This window comes from Limanda limanda, chromosome 4, assembly GCF_963576545.1.
Source record: "Limanda limanda chromosome 4, fLimLim1.1, whole genome shotgun sequence".
Taxonomy (NCBI): Eukaryota; Metazoa; Chordata; class Actinopteri; order Pleuronectiformes; family Pleuronectidae; genus Limanda; species Limanda limanda.
The window spans coordinates 1,811,955-1,828,867 of record NC_083639.1 but is presented as its reverse complement, the minus strand read 5'-3'; the positions used below and the strand labels follow the sequence as shown (position 1 = coordinate 1,828,867).

General features: G+C 43.1%; 1 protein-coding gene across 1 annotated transcript; it reads left to right on the top strand.

Moving 5' to 3' along the window:
* Nucleotides 1-8,715: 8,715 nt before the first annotated feature.
* LOC133000312 (potassium voltage-gated channel subfamily A member 10) lies at nucleotides 8,716-10,401 on the top strand. Its single transcript, XM_061070210.1, has one exon. It carries the CDS (start codon nucleotides 8,716-8,718, stop codon nucleotides 10,399-10,401), a length of 1,686 nt encoding a protein of 561 aa, XP_060926193.1.
* The last annotated feature ends 6,512 nt before the right edge of the window (nucleotides 10,402-16,913 follow it).

The window sequence follows — 16,913 nt, the reverse complement described above, 5'->3', positions numbered from 1 at the left end:
ATGAGAATAAAATGAAACAGGGCTGATGCATGATGACTTCACAGTGATTAAAGTTGTGGCGCCGTAAAAATAAAATAAAAATAACAAGCTTAAAGATGCTTAAACGTTCCTCGAAGCCGATGGAAACTTTATGGTCCAGTGGTTATTCTCTACAGAGCGACTCTGTTCACACGACACTTGCTGTAACCACAGTGCAGTCTGATACGTACGGCTTTGTCTCGCCCTAGAATAAAATATTAAAAAGTAAATGTCTGTTATCGTGTCAGAAACTGGAGCTGGTCGTCCTTTGCTGGGTGGGGCGTTCCTGATGCAAGCGATGGGGAGGAGAGATAGGACAGCAGGTTTAAAAACTTGCCTTCATTCATTATGTATGTTTGATCAAAGAGGCTGATACTGGAGACAACTCACAGAGGAGAACAAAGCCTTCATACAGAAGAAATCCTTTTTTTCTCACCCATGTATGTTATTCCTGCTTTGACAAATCCATTTACACGGTGGACATGAAACAAATCATATTTCAAACACGGCACAAATTCATTATTTTTTAACAGGAACACAGGATGGCTCCAAACCCAGTAAGAATATTTGTGCTCGTCAGTTAGATATCATTAGGGTCATTTCTTTTCATTACAGCCGAGTGTGTGGGAAAAGCTGTCGTACAATCTTAAAGATTTATAGCGGTTCTATTGTCCAATTACAAGCCAACAATTGTTCCACTGGATAAGAAGACACCCGGTGTTTCAAGTGAGCTACCTGCCCATCTGGCCCGGTGACATGGCAGCAACCAGGGCTTTCCCTCGGACACACGCATGCCCTGGTGTCTGATTCCGGCTCACACCAAAACACAGACGCTGCACCAGGACACTAGAGACCTCGCAGGGATTCAACTCAAGGGTTTGGTGCAGAAATATTTATAAGCCGAGAAGAAATGTTGTTCCAGGGAAGTATCTTAGCAGCAGAGGGAAATGCATGTTGGGTAGTGTGGGGATTGCAGAGCTGCATGTTGGTGATAAGGCCCAAACAGGCCTCACAGGACAAGTGCTGAATATAAGTTATATGTATTGGGCATAACAAAATTAATTAGTTTGTTGAGTGTTGGATTTCTGCCCTGTGTCAAGTTATAGAAATATTTTCTCTTGGGTTATGGTATCAAACGTCCAGCTCTGAAATGACAGCATATTTGAAGATATTGCCAAAGTTATTTGCGATTATCCTCAGGGGAACATGAATGTGTAGAATACGTAGCAGATGTTTCTGGGTGTGAGTCTTTATATCCGAGTGAGTTCAAAATTCGCATGGCAAAACTTCTTGATTCACCCCCTGATGGTTGGCTGCAGTATACGGCTCACCTCCTCCGTGTTTGAGTCAAAGTACACTAGTACTAAGTATTAAGTACAAAGTACACAAAATATCTCAAAGATGGTCATTTGGTGCTGTAAGAATGGGACGAATCATCATGATTGACATTGAGACTCTTGATTGGTCGAGCATGTGCATTGGTGGGAATTTGAAATCCTCCACAAATTACTTCACGTATAAAAGATGGAAGCAGCCATATTTGCATCATCCATCACATCATCATTTACAGGATGTGAGAGATTTTAAATTTGCACCTGTGGCCAGAAGAGGTCAAGAGGAGAGGAAACAGTTGGTTAAAAAATGTATAGATCTAAGTCTTCTATACAATTTCAGGGAAATCTCAAATAAACAGTAAAAGGCCTTAAAAATCTGCATCATAATTAATGCCGGCCAATCAGATTACAATAAATGATGATGTGTATTGCAGAAAGCAGCTGTGTCAGCGTAAACCGTCTCTCTCTGTTATCTGTCAACTGCCACTGAATATCAGAAAAAAGACCAAATGGACAAGAGAGAGGGCGACAGAGGTGAAACACAGAGACAGAAAACTGGCGTGAGACCAGTGAATCCCACACACGGGTGTGAAATATGATCGAGAGCCAAACAGGAGCACCTGGCAGGCAGATGGACGGGTTCAGGACTTTAGCAGCAGCGAGAAAAATGAGCCTCGTGCTTCTCGTACAAAAGTTCAGTTTGGTTTCTGGCTATAAACGCTGGAGGAGGACAGATGGACGGACAGAGAGAAAGAAAAAGAACAAGAACTTCTTGGTTTCAAGTGACATCTACTGACTTAGTGTGAAGGTTGCGTTGATTTGGTTGCTGCTGCTGCAACATTTGTGTGTTAGAGTCCCTGAAGGTTCAAAGGTTCATCACGTGAAAAGCTCAAATAAAAGAGAACAGGATGTAGCGTGACGGTTTCTTACTCCCACTGATCAGATCGATTGAAAACCGTGTAGTCGTTCAAATTCAAAACATCTGTCTTCTTCATTTAACCCATTTAACGCCGCTCCTTAAGACCCTGCCACCGCTAGGTCAGATGCTTAATCTGAGAGGATGCTTGAGTGTGTGTAGACACGCTTCTTCCACCACTGGATAATGAGCTAAACACCATTTAATGCTTTCACTATCCAGACTAAATAAATAAATGATGAGAATAGTAGAAAAACGTGTTAATGTTTAAATAAGCCGGCTATTGACCCCTCTGGGATTTCGATGCTGAAAATCGTACTTCTGCATTTCCTCAGGTTTGTATCTTAAATGTGAATGATCATTTGTCTTTGTGAAGCTTAAGACTCCACAACAGGCCCTAAGGGAACGTGAGGAGGAAACTCAAGAAGCTGTGGACGAGCCTGGAGCCTCTGCAGAAATGGACCCCCCCCCCCCCTCTCCGAAGGGGAGCAGAAGCAGCTGATCCGTCACATCCTCCCTGTTCGGCAGCAAACGACTCTCCTCGACGGGTTAGCTCGCAGATAAAATGTGTAATTTAATTAGTGACTTGAAACAAGCGGTTGATCTCACTGTTTAGTGTTGACGCCGCACTCTGATTGGTTTGTCTTGAACACTCCTCTCCCGCTGCGTCGGGTCCAAGGAGTCAGCCAAGATTAGCGCCTGTCTTTTGATTAGTGGGGCTGGAAACAATCCTGACATTTCAATTCAGTCTGTAGTATTTAGTCCACACTGTTCATCTGTGGGAGGGGTGATTCTCCGGGCCGATCTCCTATGTTGCATAATCTCCTTAGTGGACAAACAGGGCTCAGAGTCAGGCACGGGGCATCTTTACCACCCCGGGACAAATCCTCAGTCCAAACAATGAAGCAAACAGACGACAGAAAACTTTCTCTGTAGTTGAGACATATGAAAGACGGGCGGATTTAAAGATTATAACATGTACCCTTTATTAACATGTCTAAGATTGACCTGTATTATATGTTTTATTGACTTGCATCGTCCCAAATATTTCCAACAATGTTCCAACCAGAGAAATCATGTGCAGGAATAGAGCATGTCTCATCTGTTATTGTTTTGGCAAAAAAAGGAAACATAATTGTGTAATTCATTTGTCAAAGTTGTGGGAATATTAACTCTGATACAGATCAAAACACAACCTAAGTCATAATTGTCCCACTGCACATTTTTAAAGGGTTAATATCATGAGGAAATTTGACTTACTGTTTCCGGCAAGTAACAAAAAGTCGCTGACTGGATCCATAAAGTAAATGAATTACTGTTGGATGGAAAAAGATGTAACCAGCAACTTAATTTACACATTTTATATCAAACAGAAAATATCAATCATCTGTTTTATAGCATGTCCCCTTTAAGGATGTGTAATACTGTATGTGACCAGCTATGATATCATATCATGTGATAGTAGTGAACCATTGACAGGTCACTGTATGTTGTTAAACTCAGGCAGTAGAACATGTTTCTCATAATATCTTATTCTTTTATTCCACCCCCACACCTCTAGGATGTGTTAAATTAACACATTATATCATATCATATTATATTATACTGCATTACATTGCATATTGCAATATGACACTGTTAACTGTTTTGCATTTAGCATTTCACTTTTTACTTCACTTTTTATATTTTATATTTTTTATATATTTTTATTCAGAAATGTTTATCTCAAAATAAATGTTACTTTGTATAAATATTGATAAAAGTGAGTAAATTAGAAGTAAACAGTGAATAAATATATACCGGTTTCCCATTTTTTATTGCTCTCCATGCATGTTGTATTTATTGCGTCTTTATGTTCTATGTTCATTGTTTGCACCAATTACCAGAGCAAATTCCTTGTATGTGTGAACGTACTTGGCAATAAAATACTTCTGATTTCTGATTCTGATTCAACTTTGTCACATGGATTTAATCATTGTATTTTACTTTATTTCATAGTGACTGTAGAGAGAAGACAGGACATGAAGTGAGAGTAATAACATGTGACAACTGGTTTCACAAAACTCTTAGATTATGTTACTTCTGTGATTTTATAATGGCATTTCCGATTTATTTTGACGCCTTCTTCTGATGTTTGTCTAAGTTTAGGTTTTGAATGGAAAAAATACAGCCATACAGCATTCCTGCTGTATGGTCACTAGTTGGGCAATTATTTAACCCTCAGTCTGTAGCTATTATTTCTATTCTACTCAAGACCAAAGAAGAAGCTCGACAAGAATGAAATAGAACACGATAATTAACCCTTGAGAGCTTCTAACACATGAACTGGTGACACTGGGAGGATTTGAATGAACAAGCCACTTTATCTTACTTAACACTATAGTTTTCAGCCATAAGGGGGGAGGGGGGGGGGGGGTATGTATGCCCTTGTGTGTTCCTGACCCAAGCTAATATGTTATTTACTATGAGAGGAGCTGCTGCCGCAATACTAGACTGGAATAACCGGCTGCCTTTACAACAGCTATAAGATTACTAGGATGGAATATCTAATCCCTGCTACCTGACATGCACCTTGAATGTGACCGTGTGCACAAGATGAGTCACTGCAAGCTGTTGTCACCTCCATCGACAGGCTACTGTATATACAATACATTTGTCATGCCCTCATTTCTCATTAGTGCAAAGTTTGACATATTTTTGAACAATTGAAACTTCAAAATAAGAGCAGCACCAATGGGTGATCCTGAATTTACTCAATTTAAGCAAACACATAAAAACAGACATTACTATTTTACTGTTTCAGTATTATTGAAGCACTTACACACACAATTAGCTCCCCCTTGACTTACCACAATATGCATTCAACATTATTGTATAAGTAATAATAATCAAGTTAAATGAAAATTATATTGGGGTGTAAATAATCCGGTTAATCCGGAGCTGTACACATTGATAAGCTCCAACTATGGAGGAAACTGTAGTTCATTGACAAATGTTATTGAAGTTACTAAAATCATTTATATAAGGGTGTGGAGCCATATTGAAACATAAAAAATATTTATAATAGTAAAATAAATCATACAGGTCATCATTACATTAACTTTTGCATTCGTAGCATTTTAAAAGTAGAAATACTTCCTTCACTAATAAAGCAGATGTTACTTCAGTGTGGATATGGATTGTTATCTCAGCAGATGTTGATACCAGTCATCCGAGGGTCAGAGGTTTGCAGTCACTAGAGTTTAGACATGCTGATGTCAACTCAGCCTGTTAACGGGTAAGGTGAAGGTGTCACCAGGGACGGGGGGGCTGGGCTGGACGCAGGGACGGAGGTGGGACGGATGATGGATCGAGGGCTGTGTGGAAGGACGGAGGGAGGAAGGGAGGGAGGGACTCTATCCCTCGTCAGGACTCGTGAGACGGGGGGGGAAACTGCAGCAGCTGCCGTCCACCTCATCATGCAGTTCATAGCTCAACCATTTTCCTCCTGTTTCCCACTTTTACTGACACAAATCGTTGGGCGGGGGGGAGTGGATCGATTCTTTCCCCTCTCAGTGTGACGTGTGAGTGCAGTCTGTGGTCCTCCTCCTCACTGTCCATCTTTCTCTCTCCCTCTGTCTGCAGCAAATCCTATTATCAAGTGTTTAAGTGACAGATCGGGCTTCAGCCGACTGCTTTATCAATGACATGTCCAGGACCGTGCAGGATCACTCAAGAAACAAATCAACATATATTGAGGAGGATGAGTCAGTGTGATGTTTTTGTGTGTGTGCACGTGTGCGTCCCTGGGTCCCTGTACTTCATATGCACGGCCATCCCTTGAATGTATATCTCCGGTACATACATGTCAAGTTTAAATTCATGGATGCACTTCTGCGTGATGTTCCCCTGAGCACACATAATGAGATTCAGGGCTGGTGTGTGATGATGTATAGCAACGCATAGAGTGTAAAACCTTTAAACAGTTCTCTGTGACCTTGAAGCCGTGTGTCCTTGCCTGCAGTGGTGCTACTCGCGCCGCAATGTTACAGAGGACCAGCACACAGCCAAGTCCCGGCTGCGGCAGCAGGACAACGGTGAGAGGAGGGAACGGATTCTCACTTCAGGCAACTGGTCCTCTCCCAGGTAACACGATATGCAACCCATGTTGCCAAATTGGCCGCCCTACTGAAGAAGTACAACATTAACTTTGATTAAAGTTTGTGCTCTATGACAGAATTCAGCAGAGCTAAAAAAAAAGAAAAGGAATTATAGTCTCCAATTTGAATTTCACCTTTTATTTAGGCCTGTCAATAATTAAACTTTATTACTCTGACAAATCTGGCAGCTGGAAAGCTACTAAAAATCACTTTATATGTTTAATCTAGACGTATTAGAACATTTAGGGGAATTCCCAAAATAAACAACTTCAGGGATTCATTCAAGTATGTATTGATAAAGTTCAGTCTGTAGTAAAGTTCCTGTTTGTTGTTATGGTAGATTTTCATCAGAACTAACAGACGGGACTATTCCAAAATGAAAATAAAAGTCATCTGAAGATGTGTGGAAACAGTTATTACAGTTTCAATAAAAGACCTTCATCAATGTCAGAAGAAACAACAGCTCACGTCAGCTGTGTGTTACTGAGGATGTAAACAAGAGAACCCCCCCTCCCCAGGCAGATGAGCACTGCTGCAGGTGCTGACAGCTACATGACAACATGGGGAAGAATACAGTCTAATCCCCAAGGTGAGGGTGGATTTGATCATCCTGCATGTGGATGCTTATTCTGCAGAAACTGTGTGTGTGTGTGTGAGTGTGTGTGTGTGTGTGTGTGTGTGTGTGTGTGTGTGTGTGTGTGTGTGTGGGAGGGGGGGGGGACTCTCCCTTTTTCACCTCAAACAGCGATTGGCTCGAGCAAAGTAAATCTCCTATCAGAGAGCCTCCTTTAGCTTCCTCGCTTATCCCAGTGACGGAGGAGGGAGCAGGGAGAATAAAGCCAGGTGACCCCCACATTCAAAATACAATGACTTGCATATGAGTGTGTGTGAGCGTGTGTGACTGTGTGTCTGTGTGTGTGTGTGTGTTTGATTCTTGTGTAGGTGTGTGGGCACATGCGTATGTTGGTGTGCGTGTGTGGGTACCTCTGGCATCTCTGGTTTCGTATCAGGTGTCAGATTACCCGATGGGAGGTTTAATAGAGCTGGAGGCAGTCTTGATTGTGAGTCTGGAAGAGAAGGAGGGTGAAGGAAGACAGGGGGGAGCGGAGCAGCACAGCTGCCAGGCAGGGGAGCGAGGGCACAGCAACTTCTGCTACAGCAACACGGGTGAGTGGCGCGCACATCTGCACACAGCTGGATTTAAACTTCAAACGTTTGATTAATTGCTTGTTTTTGTGAGGATTCAGATGATCAGCTGTAAAGAGAGGCTGTGATGCAGCTGACGCCGTGTTGTCTGTGTCAATGTCAGCTCAATGTGAGACGAGAACAAAAGTTCATTCAGTTGTGAGATTTTCAAGCAAGAAGTAGCTTTCAGAAACAAGTGCCTGAGATGAGAGGATGTGAATCTTGCTGCACTTTTCTCTTCCCTGCATCTCCACTCCTCCTTTTCTGACCCCTCTTTGCTGACATGGCATAATCAATACACTTATTGTTTGCATGAGCCCGACTAATGGAATCCTCGCATAAGAAGATTCAACTCTATTTCCTAGAGTGTTACGGTATCGGCTCCAATGCAAGTGGAAACAGAGCCCGATGAGTCGCTCTGAGTGCGCAGGGCCCTCGGTGTCAAGTGGACACAGAGGTCGCCGCTTAAACGCATGTGTCAGGATTTGGTTACTGGTCCAAATCAGACAAGTGCACTGATAAACAGCTACTTAGGGATAAAGCAAACGTGACGCTGACAGACTGTACCGAGCAGGATCGGGTTTGGATGAACCACGTCAGTGGTCGAAAGAATTGAGACAAATATGTTTGTGTTTTTTTTGGTTTCGATGAGTTTTCGCTCTCAGTCATAAGTAAAGGCTCAGATGTTTTTTTCCATAAGCAATTGAACCACGCTCTGGTTTGTAGCACATGATCAGCCATAACACGATCCATACTCCCTGTGAGCACTCTCACAGCCGGACCTGCACAGTGTGTGTGTTTTCCTTTCCACCATGGGAGAGATTTGACGGGAAAGAAACAGTATCAGATGGCAGCTGCTCTGCTGATGCAAACAGGAGCTGACAGAAAAATATCTTTACCAACAAAACTGTAATTGCTCCTTTTAAGAAAAATATAACACCGGTTTGCTTCTCCACCTCTTCAACAGATTACACAAATAGCTGATTCCAAACACAGGGAAGGGCTGCCTGGATGATCCAGGAGGAGAGGGGTCCTGCAGGGATCGGCGCGGCACTGCTGGTGGTGTCTCCTGCACTCGAACCAGGCTGACAGACGAGACCGAAGGCAACGGACAAGCCCGGCGATGGACGTGCCTCTTGTTGACTTTGAGAACATGGACATCGGTATCAACCTCGGTGACCCCAGTGACTCCGGTTACCCGACTACACCCACCTCCGAGGCCCCCGATCAGAATCTGTTGACCCAACGTGTGACCTCTCCGCACCCGTCGCCACACAGAGGACGACGCAGGTATCCAACCGGTCCAGAGGGGCTGTCGCCGTCCTCCCCACCGACCGTCACCACGAAAGCGAACTCCAGCAGCGGCAGCCTGATCTCTCATCTCAAGCTCCTCATCAACAGCGAGTCTCCCTGCGGCAGCGTCTTCAGTAAGATGCCGAAGGATTGCTACGAGAGCGAAGACCTGTTTGAGAGGCACTGCGTGGAAGAAAGAGATGAGAAAGTTGTCATCAATATTTCAGGGCTGATGTTTGAGACCCAGCTCAGCACCTTGAACAAGTTTCCAGACACCGTGCTTGGGAACCCAATGAAGCGGATCAATTTCTTCGACCCGCTGAAAAACGAATACTTCTTTGACAGAAACCGTCCGTCGTTCGATGGGATCCTGTACTTCTACCAGTCCGGCGGCAGAATCCGCAGACCGGCCAACGTCCCCTTAGACGTTTTTGCGGCCGAAATTGTTTTTTACGAGTTGGGCCACGAAGCCATGGAGCAGTTCCGTGAGGACGAGGGGTTTGTCAAAGAGCCAGAAGTCCTCTTGCCTGAGAACGAACTCCAGCGACAGTTCTGGCTCCTGTTTGAATACCCGGAGAGCTCCAGTGCAGCCAGATCTGTGGCCCTGGTTTCGGTGTTCGTCATCGTCATCTCCATCTTCATCTTCTGCCTGGAGACTCTGCCGGAGTTCAGGGACGACCACAACGTTATCCAGAGTTTAACCCAACTTATCAACGGCTCCAGAGACAGTTCGGCTCCTCGTCCCGCCGCTAAAGACATCATGGCTTATATCACGGACCCCTTCTTCATAGTGGAGACTATTTGCATCATTTGGTTCTGCTTTGAAGCCGGTGTCCGCTTTGTGGTCTGCCCAAGCAAGAGTGATTTCTTCAATAACCTCATGAATATCATTGACTTAGTCTCTATAGTTCCCTACTTCGTCACCCTGGGTACGGAGCTGGCTACGACCCCTGACGACGATATGAACTCCGGTCAGAACATGTCGCTGGCGATCCTACGAATCATACGACTGGTGAGAGTCTTCCGAATTTTTAAGCTCTCACGACACTCGAAAGGCCTTCAGATCCTGGGTCAGACATTGAAAGCCAGTATGAGGGAACTGGGGCTGCTCATTTTCTTCCTGTTCATAGGAGTCATCCTGTTCTCAAGTGCAATCTACTTTGCAGAAGTGGATGAGCCCCACACACAGTTTGTGAGCATCCCCGACGGCTTCTGGTGGGCCGTGGTGACCATGACCACGGTGGGATACGGAGACATGTGCCCCATCACCATTGGAGGCAAAATGGTCGGCACTCTCTGCGCCATTAGCGGTGTCCTGACCATCGCATTGCCCGTTCCCGTCATCGTCTCCAACTTTAACTATTTCTACCACCGGGAGACCGAGCAGGAGGAGAAGCAAATGATCGACGCGGCAACGGAGGCTGCCCAGAAAATGTCACCGTTTAAATTCGGAAGCACGCCTTCACTGAACAAAAGTAATGGCACGTTTCAGAATGAGAAGAACGGCATGCACTGATGGAGAAACTCAAGTATTATTTATGGCATGAAAATCCGATACGCTGATAAGTTTCTCACTATTTTGTACTTCAAACACGTCAGCATTTGTGCAGGTTATTACAGTATTAATAGGCGCCGTGTGGTGGCGAGACAGCCTTTACACAAGTTGTCTGTAAACTTGTGGATGTGTCAAAGTGCAATTAACACAACTCAACAGATACTATGTCAGTTACCTTTGAGGACAGGACCTGATTATCAATCCTTCACTGCAGTTTGAAGAAAACGTGATGGTTCATTTGTGCTACAGACAAATGTCTGACCTTGAAAGGTGGGGATATAGTTGTGAGAGGAAAAGCAAGTTGTAAAACATCCTTCTGGTTTGTAAAATGGTGAAAGTTTATCCCAAACACAAAGAAAAGAAGCATCTACAGCTGAATGTATACTCAGAGCTCATATTCCATCACGGCTCCAAGCTTAGTCTTCATTCCGTCCCATTCAGCGGAAATCTAGATGTTGCTTGTCCTGATTTTCAAGGACGGGTCCAGTGTAAGGCAAGAGGACTCCAGCGCACTCCTTGTCTTATCAGCAAATATGCAGCTGCGAAAGCTCAGCGCCGGCACTTCTTCTTCTGACACAGCGTAACTATATCTCCGTGATGACGCTGGCACGTTAGCACGTCCGGGGAAACTGCTTCGCAATGGTTGTACTATAACACGTGCGTTCAGCAGTGTAACTTATTGTTTTATCCACATGATTTAATTTTTTATCATTTGGCATTTTGCACTAGATGACGCAGACATGTAGCAGGCTATTAATGTGGGTTGACCCTGTTAAAAAGCACATCAATGAATTGCACTGGGAGTTTTCTTTTCTTTCCATGTATCTCTCGAGCACTTTTCGGAGCTTTACACCATCAAAAACTAGCATTTATCATTAGAGTGTAAATAAATGTGAGACGAGATGTATATTTGTGATCGGATTGAGAATACAGAGGAGAAAACATAGAGAAACCATCTCCATTTAACTTAACTCTCTCGTTAACATTGCATGGCATAGTGTGCCGAGATAAGAACTAACTCTAAATATCAGTAACTGGAGTTTGACATATTTATTGAAGCTAAATATATTATAGTATCTTAATCATATAGTGATAATTATTAAGTCCATGTGATAGAGAAAGCCAATACTCCAACTGGATTAGTGAAATCATGAAGCCGTTTGTGTCTCATCTGGAATCGGTACTATAGACTATATGCATGCCACATTACAATCTCATGATATATATAAAATTCAGCTTGTATTGAAATGACAGCGGATGTAGTTGTAACCCAAGGAATGCCTTTCTTATAGCCCCCCCAATATGCAATAATGATGACATGCGGGTGGAGAACAAACGCTGTAGCCTCCGCTCGAGGGAAAGAGCAACATACCTGTGTTCAAAGTTGAAAATGCAATAAGGTGACTTCAGTTAGTCACGTGGTTACTCTGCACTTTACTACGGTGAGGAGCACTTCATGATGGAGGATTGTTACTGTGTGAGTCAACATTGTGCAGTATACAGTGTCATATGTTTTATTTAACCCTGTAAAGAGTGCCTTTCATTAAACGCGTATCCTAACTGTGTGAAGTTTCCCCTCGGATGATTTCATCTCTCGTAACATCAGGCAGATTTATAGTTTAGAATAAAAAAAAGTCACGTGTTTTTTGCAGTGTAAGTAGCTGAATCCCCATTATCGCCTCATGTTTGTTGTTTTTAACGCTGTCCCACTGCTGGTTCTCAAGACTGATAACATGTCTCTTCCTCTCTGATACTGTGTGTGCATGTAAATGTGGTGTGGGGGTGTAGATGGCCGAGTGACAGCAGACAGCATTTTTCTGCAACAACTCTGATTCTATTGAAGAAAACTAGACTTGCAGATTGTGCAGAAAACAGTCCAGTGGCAGATCTAGGATTTTTCTAAATCAGGGGTCATACAGGGGCCACAATTTTCAAAGGACCCCTCCTCTGAACAGCCCCCCTATGAAACTACAGTAAATTCACTAGATGTGGATGTTTTGCATGTGTGCACCAAACTCCACACTCATAAATATCAGTTCCCTAAACATGTCAGATGTTTGGAAAGGAAAAAGAAAAATCCATACAAAATTTTACGGTAATCGGTTGAGAAGTTTTTGTTTTTGTGTTACCATGCGAACTAACAAACAAACCAACAAAAATTTAAAAAGATCATCAAATCATGCCGAGGTCCAGCAGACACACGTTCTGAGGAGTTTTTGATGCTAGTAGAATAAAAACCCAACAATCAGCGGTTTCTCTCTATAAATACCACTCTGCTCTGCTGCTGTGAGCTCGACAATGTCTCTGACAGGGATAGCTTCAAAAGCAAAAGCACCAAATTAAATATGCAGACTAAATGAATCTTTTATAGGATTATCTATCTTAGCCTCCGAGGCTGGGAACCGGCTCTTTCACTTGATGCCTCACTCTCATGTGCAGACACATCAAGGGCATTGCTCTCAGCCAGTGCTCGAACATTACATCTTGTTTGACCTGAGTGTATTTTGTATGTGTGATACTTCTAATTTTTGTTTTTTCTGAGCTGGTACCTCCCCTTGTTGACATCCTACCCGACTGAAACTCCCTGGATTTGTCTTTACAGACTCTTCACAGGCCTGTTAACTCGAATCACTGGTTAACTGACAGGTCGGCACGCCGCCTCTCTGCCCTGATGATCCCTGATCCCTGTGTGATATCCCACAGACCAGGCCTGGTAACATTTGGCATTTAACAGACAGGTGGCTCTGCAAGGTCACAGCCAATGTGAGCGTGTCATCTATAATTCATCGAGTGCTCCATGAAGGGATCACATCCATCCGAGGCTTTGATAAAGATTCACCCCTCCAAGAAAATCCATTCACAGAGCGGCACGTAGGGTCCAATCACTGTGACACAGCAGACTGCGCCGCAGCCCCTAATGCGTCTAAAAATATCACCTCTGCTCTGCGGGTGCTTTACTCTGCAAGTCGGTGACAAACTGTGTCCCACTGCTGGAGGGGAAACAAAGGGACGGAGCTCACGCCTCAAAGCTCAGACAGTGAGTCGCTGATAGGTGGATTGAGTTACTGTTTTGTCAGCAGACACGTTCTAAGTCAATTTCCAGAGCTGCACAGACAGCAGCCTGTTCGTGGTTCACGCCTTCCAGAGAGCAAAGTCACCTGGAGCCGGGCGTCTTGTGTTTGTGCTGAAACCCTCTGAAGTGTCCAGTGTCTCCGGCTGGACGCAGGACGGAGCGTATCAGGCTGCTTCACCGCTGCTGTGACCTTGTGAATCTTTTTATATCAAAGAAGGAAACACTATAGGAACCTTGGAGCACATGAAGGTGTTTATTGATTCTAGTTCCCCCCACAGGCACCGACTCTGCAGACCAGGAATGTCCAGACATGGCCTCTGCATCACTTTCAGAACTTCTTTATTGACTGGATGCAGAGGGAATGTGATTAAGTCAGAAGGTTGAATTTATTGTATCATGATCTGTCCCACACTCAGCTTTTTACTGGAAGTGATGGAGGCTCAGGTTCATAACACACTCCTCCCTCGTGTTAGTGTGTCAGACTTTTAGAGAAAATATAAAACTGTCTAACACATAAACAGATTCTGCCTTTGCACCGAAATTAAGGGTTTAATCATTTCTTTTATTACAATATTATTATTTTGCTCAGCCTTTATTTTAACTCAGGAATACAATAAGGTAGAGATTTACAATACAACTCTGAGAACAGAAAACAAACAGAAAACAAACACAACATTCCAAAAAAAAAGTCTAAAAGCTTTAACTGACCTTAAGACACAACATTTGTTGAGTTGAAGTTTTGTCAGTTTATCCCCTTTGACAATTTGATCTAACTTAATATTCGGGAGTGGCTTGAAGCAATGTGCAGCTCCCGTGTATGATCAAATGCGCCCTTATAATTAATATTTTAGGTAAACTGTATGAACAAGTAATTCATAATTTGGGATGTAGAGGTAATTGTGGAGCCTTTCTGTTCTGTACCTGCTCAGTTTTCTCTGTTCCGCCTGGATGCGTTAATTCCCATCTATCATGTGAAAAGAAGCAGAGGCCCCTTGACTCGGGGGGGGTCGATGATTCGGGGGAGATAAAGATTTACGACATGTGACTGCTGTGCTGCAGCGCGTCGGCCTGGAGGTCAACCACCAGACCTTGTGGGACGAAACGCGAGTCTCACATTTGTCCTGCTTAGCGCTAATAAAAAATGAAGAAGGTGACCTGGAGTATCACCCGGGATCAGACGCCAGACGACACGCAGGTGACCACAGGCCCGTTTTCACCTCTGGGACATTTAGAACATTTTAACACTGACTGAGCAGAGAGGGAGTTTTTAATGTGCAGAGAATAATGCTCATCCAGCTGTTGACTCATACAAAGATGAATCCAACAGATACATTAAGTTAGTTAGACAAGGGAGGAGTGTTTGTGTGCTTACTCTTCTCCCCCATTGTTCTATTGTTATCTATTATAATTTATTTCCTTTAGAATTTTTGTTCGTTTTTGTATTGTTTGATAAAATACTTAACTTCTTGTATGGATACTTCCTTTGTGCAGCTTAAACGAAGTTGAAACAAATCGGCCTTATTGTTTTCAGCTCCTTTAAAAGTTTGACAGACAAAGTCAAATTAAGTCAGTGGTGGACAAGGTATTTAAAAACATGTACATTAGGTAATTGATGCCAATTCAGTTTAAAGTAAAGAGACTCATAACAGAAAGAACCATTTTGATGCTATCGATCCGGAGTATCCGAAGCACACATGACACATGGAGCTTCTCTTTCCCCATCTCCCTCTTCATCACTTTAATCTCTCATCAGTACTGACCTGGCGTGTCGGCAGGATGGATGGATATTGGACTGGATCATGCTGGTAGATCATGGTTGTGGATTGTGGATCATGGCGGCAGCTGATCGTGGATTGTGATCACAACACAACTGCTTGATACACAATAAGCCGACTCACACTCCACCTTAAGTGACAATAACTCCTCAGTTTTACTTGTGTTTTATTAACACTGGGTGGTTGTTGTGTTTTTTTATGTAAGATCTCGATTTCTAAAGTGACTTAATCTGTTGAATACAAGGCAATGGAGTAAAAATTCAATCTATTCCAGCTAATTTATTGTGGAGTTAGTTCGTAAAAACAGTTGCATGTGAATGGAAATACTCAAGATTAGTATCCTGTCATTAAGTACAGTCCTTCATTAAATGTACTTAGTCACATATCACCTCTGCCGACAGGAAACAAAGATATAATCTCACAATCTGAAATACTCGGTACGATAGAGGGAGCATCAGAAACTATATCAGTGTTTAGTCTGACACTCGGTGGATTTCATGTGGTACTACACAAATACAAGCTGGGGGGGGGGGGGGGGAGTGTTGGTTACTACTGGCTTGTTTTTCTGAAAGGTCATTTTTATCAAATAAGCAAATCTCTGAAGTCTTTATGTTTAAATAATGTTTAAATAATGTTTAAATTTAGTTCTATTTTTAAATCATAGTTACAATCTCATTAAGTTACATTTTGTATCAGAATGAATGCATGTTGAACTGGAGTGAAACTCAGGAGAATGAACCTCTCCCTATTGAAAGTACTGTGATGGGATGGTGAGGTATTACAGATACAGGAAAACTGGATCCTGATCAGAATCAAATGACCGTCCCCTGCTGCAGGAAGAACAAAGGAAGCTGCTTTAAAACCAGTTCCACCAACAGCCAGACGACCTGTGATGTTACAGAAAGTTTAAGTTACCGAAAAGGTTTCATGTTTCTTCTAAACAGGCCAAATAAGACATGACTCATCAAGTTTCATGCGCCGCAATTACAATACACTTGTCCATTAAGAAATAAGCTTTTGTTATTGAATGGAAATCCATTATCTTTTTCTGCAATCACTTCCTGGAAATCTTTCAGACACACACACACACACGCCGGGCAGTCCCACCTCAGACACGTCTACGACCTGGAGAGACAATATAGTGATTACAAAACAGAGGAAACTCTGCAAGGTGGATCTAAAACAGGCCTTGTGTGTGTGTGTGTGTGTGTGTGTGTGTGTGTGTGTGTGTGTGTGTGTGTGTGTGTGTGTGTGTGTGTGTGTGTGTGTGTGTGTGTGTGTGTGTGTGTGTGTGTGTGTGGTTAATGATTAACAACTTTAATGGTGAAGATGCTGATGAACTGATATGGTTTATTAACCTTTGCTTTATAGAAAACATGAAACTACTGATAGCAGATCTGAGTTACGAGCTGCAAATGAGGGGAAATCCGCAGTAAACTGAATGTGTCTGGGTTGTGGACGTGCTGGTTGTGAAAAAACAAATATGACGACGTCACCTGACGCCTGAGGAACCTTTAAACTGTTGGAATCGGACGTGATGTGTATCATTAGGCCCTGCAGTATGTAGGCTTGTGTGTTACCTCATGTCACTGCATTATTACGCACCTGTGTACCGCACGTATACA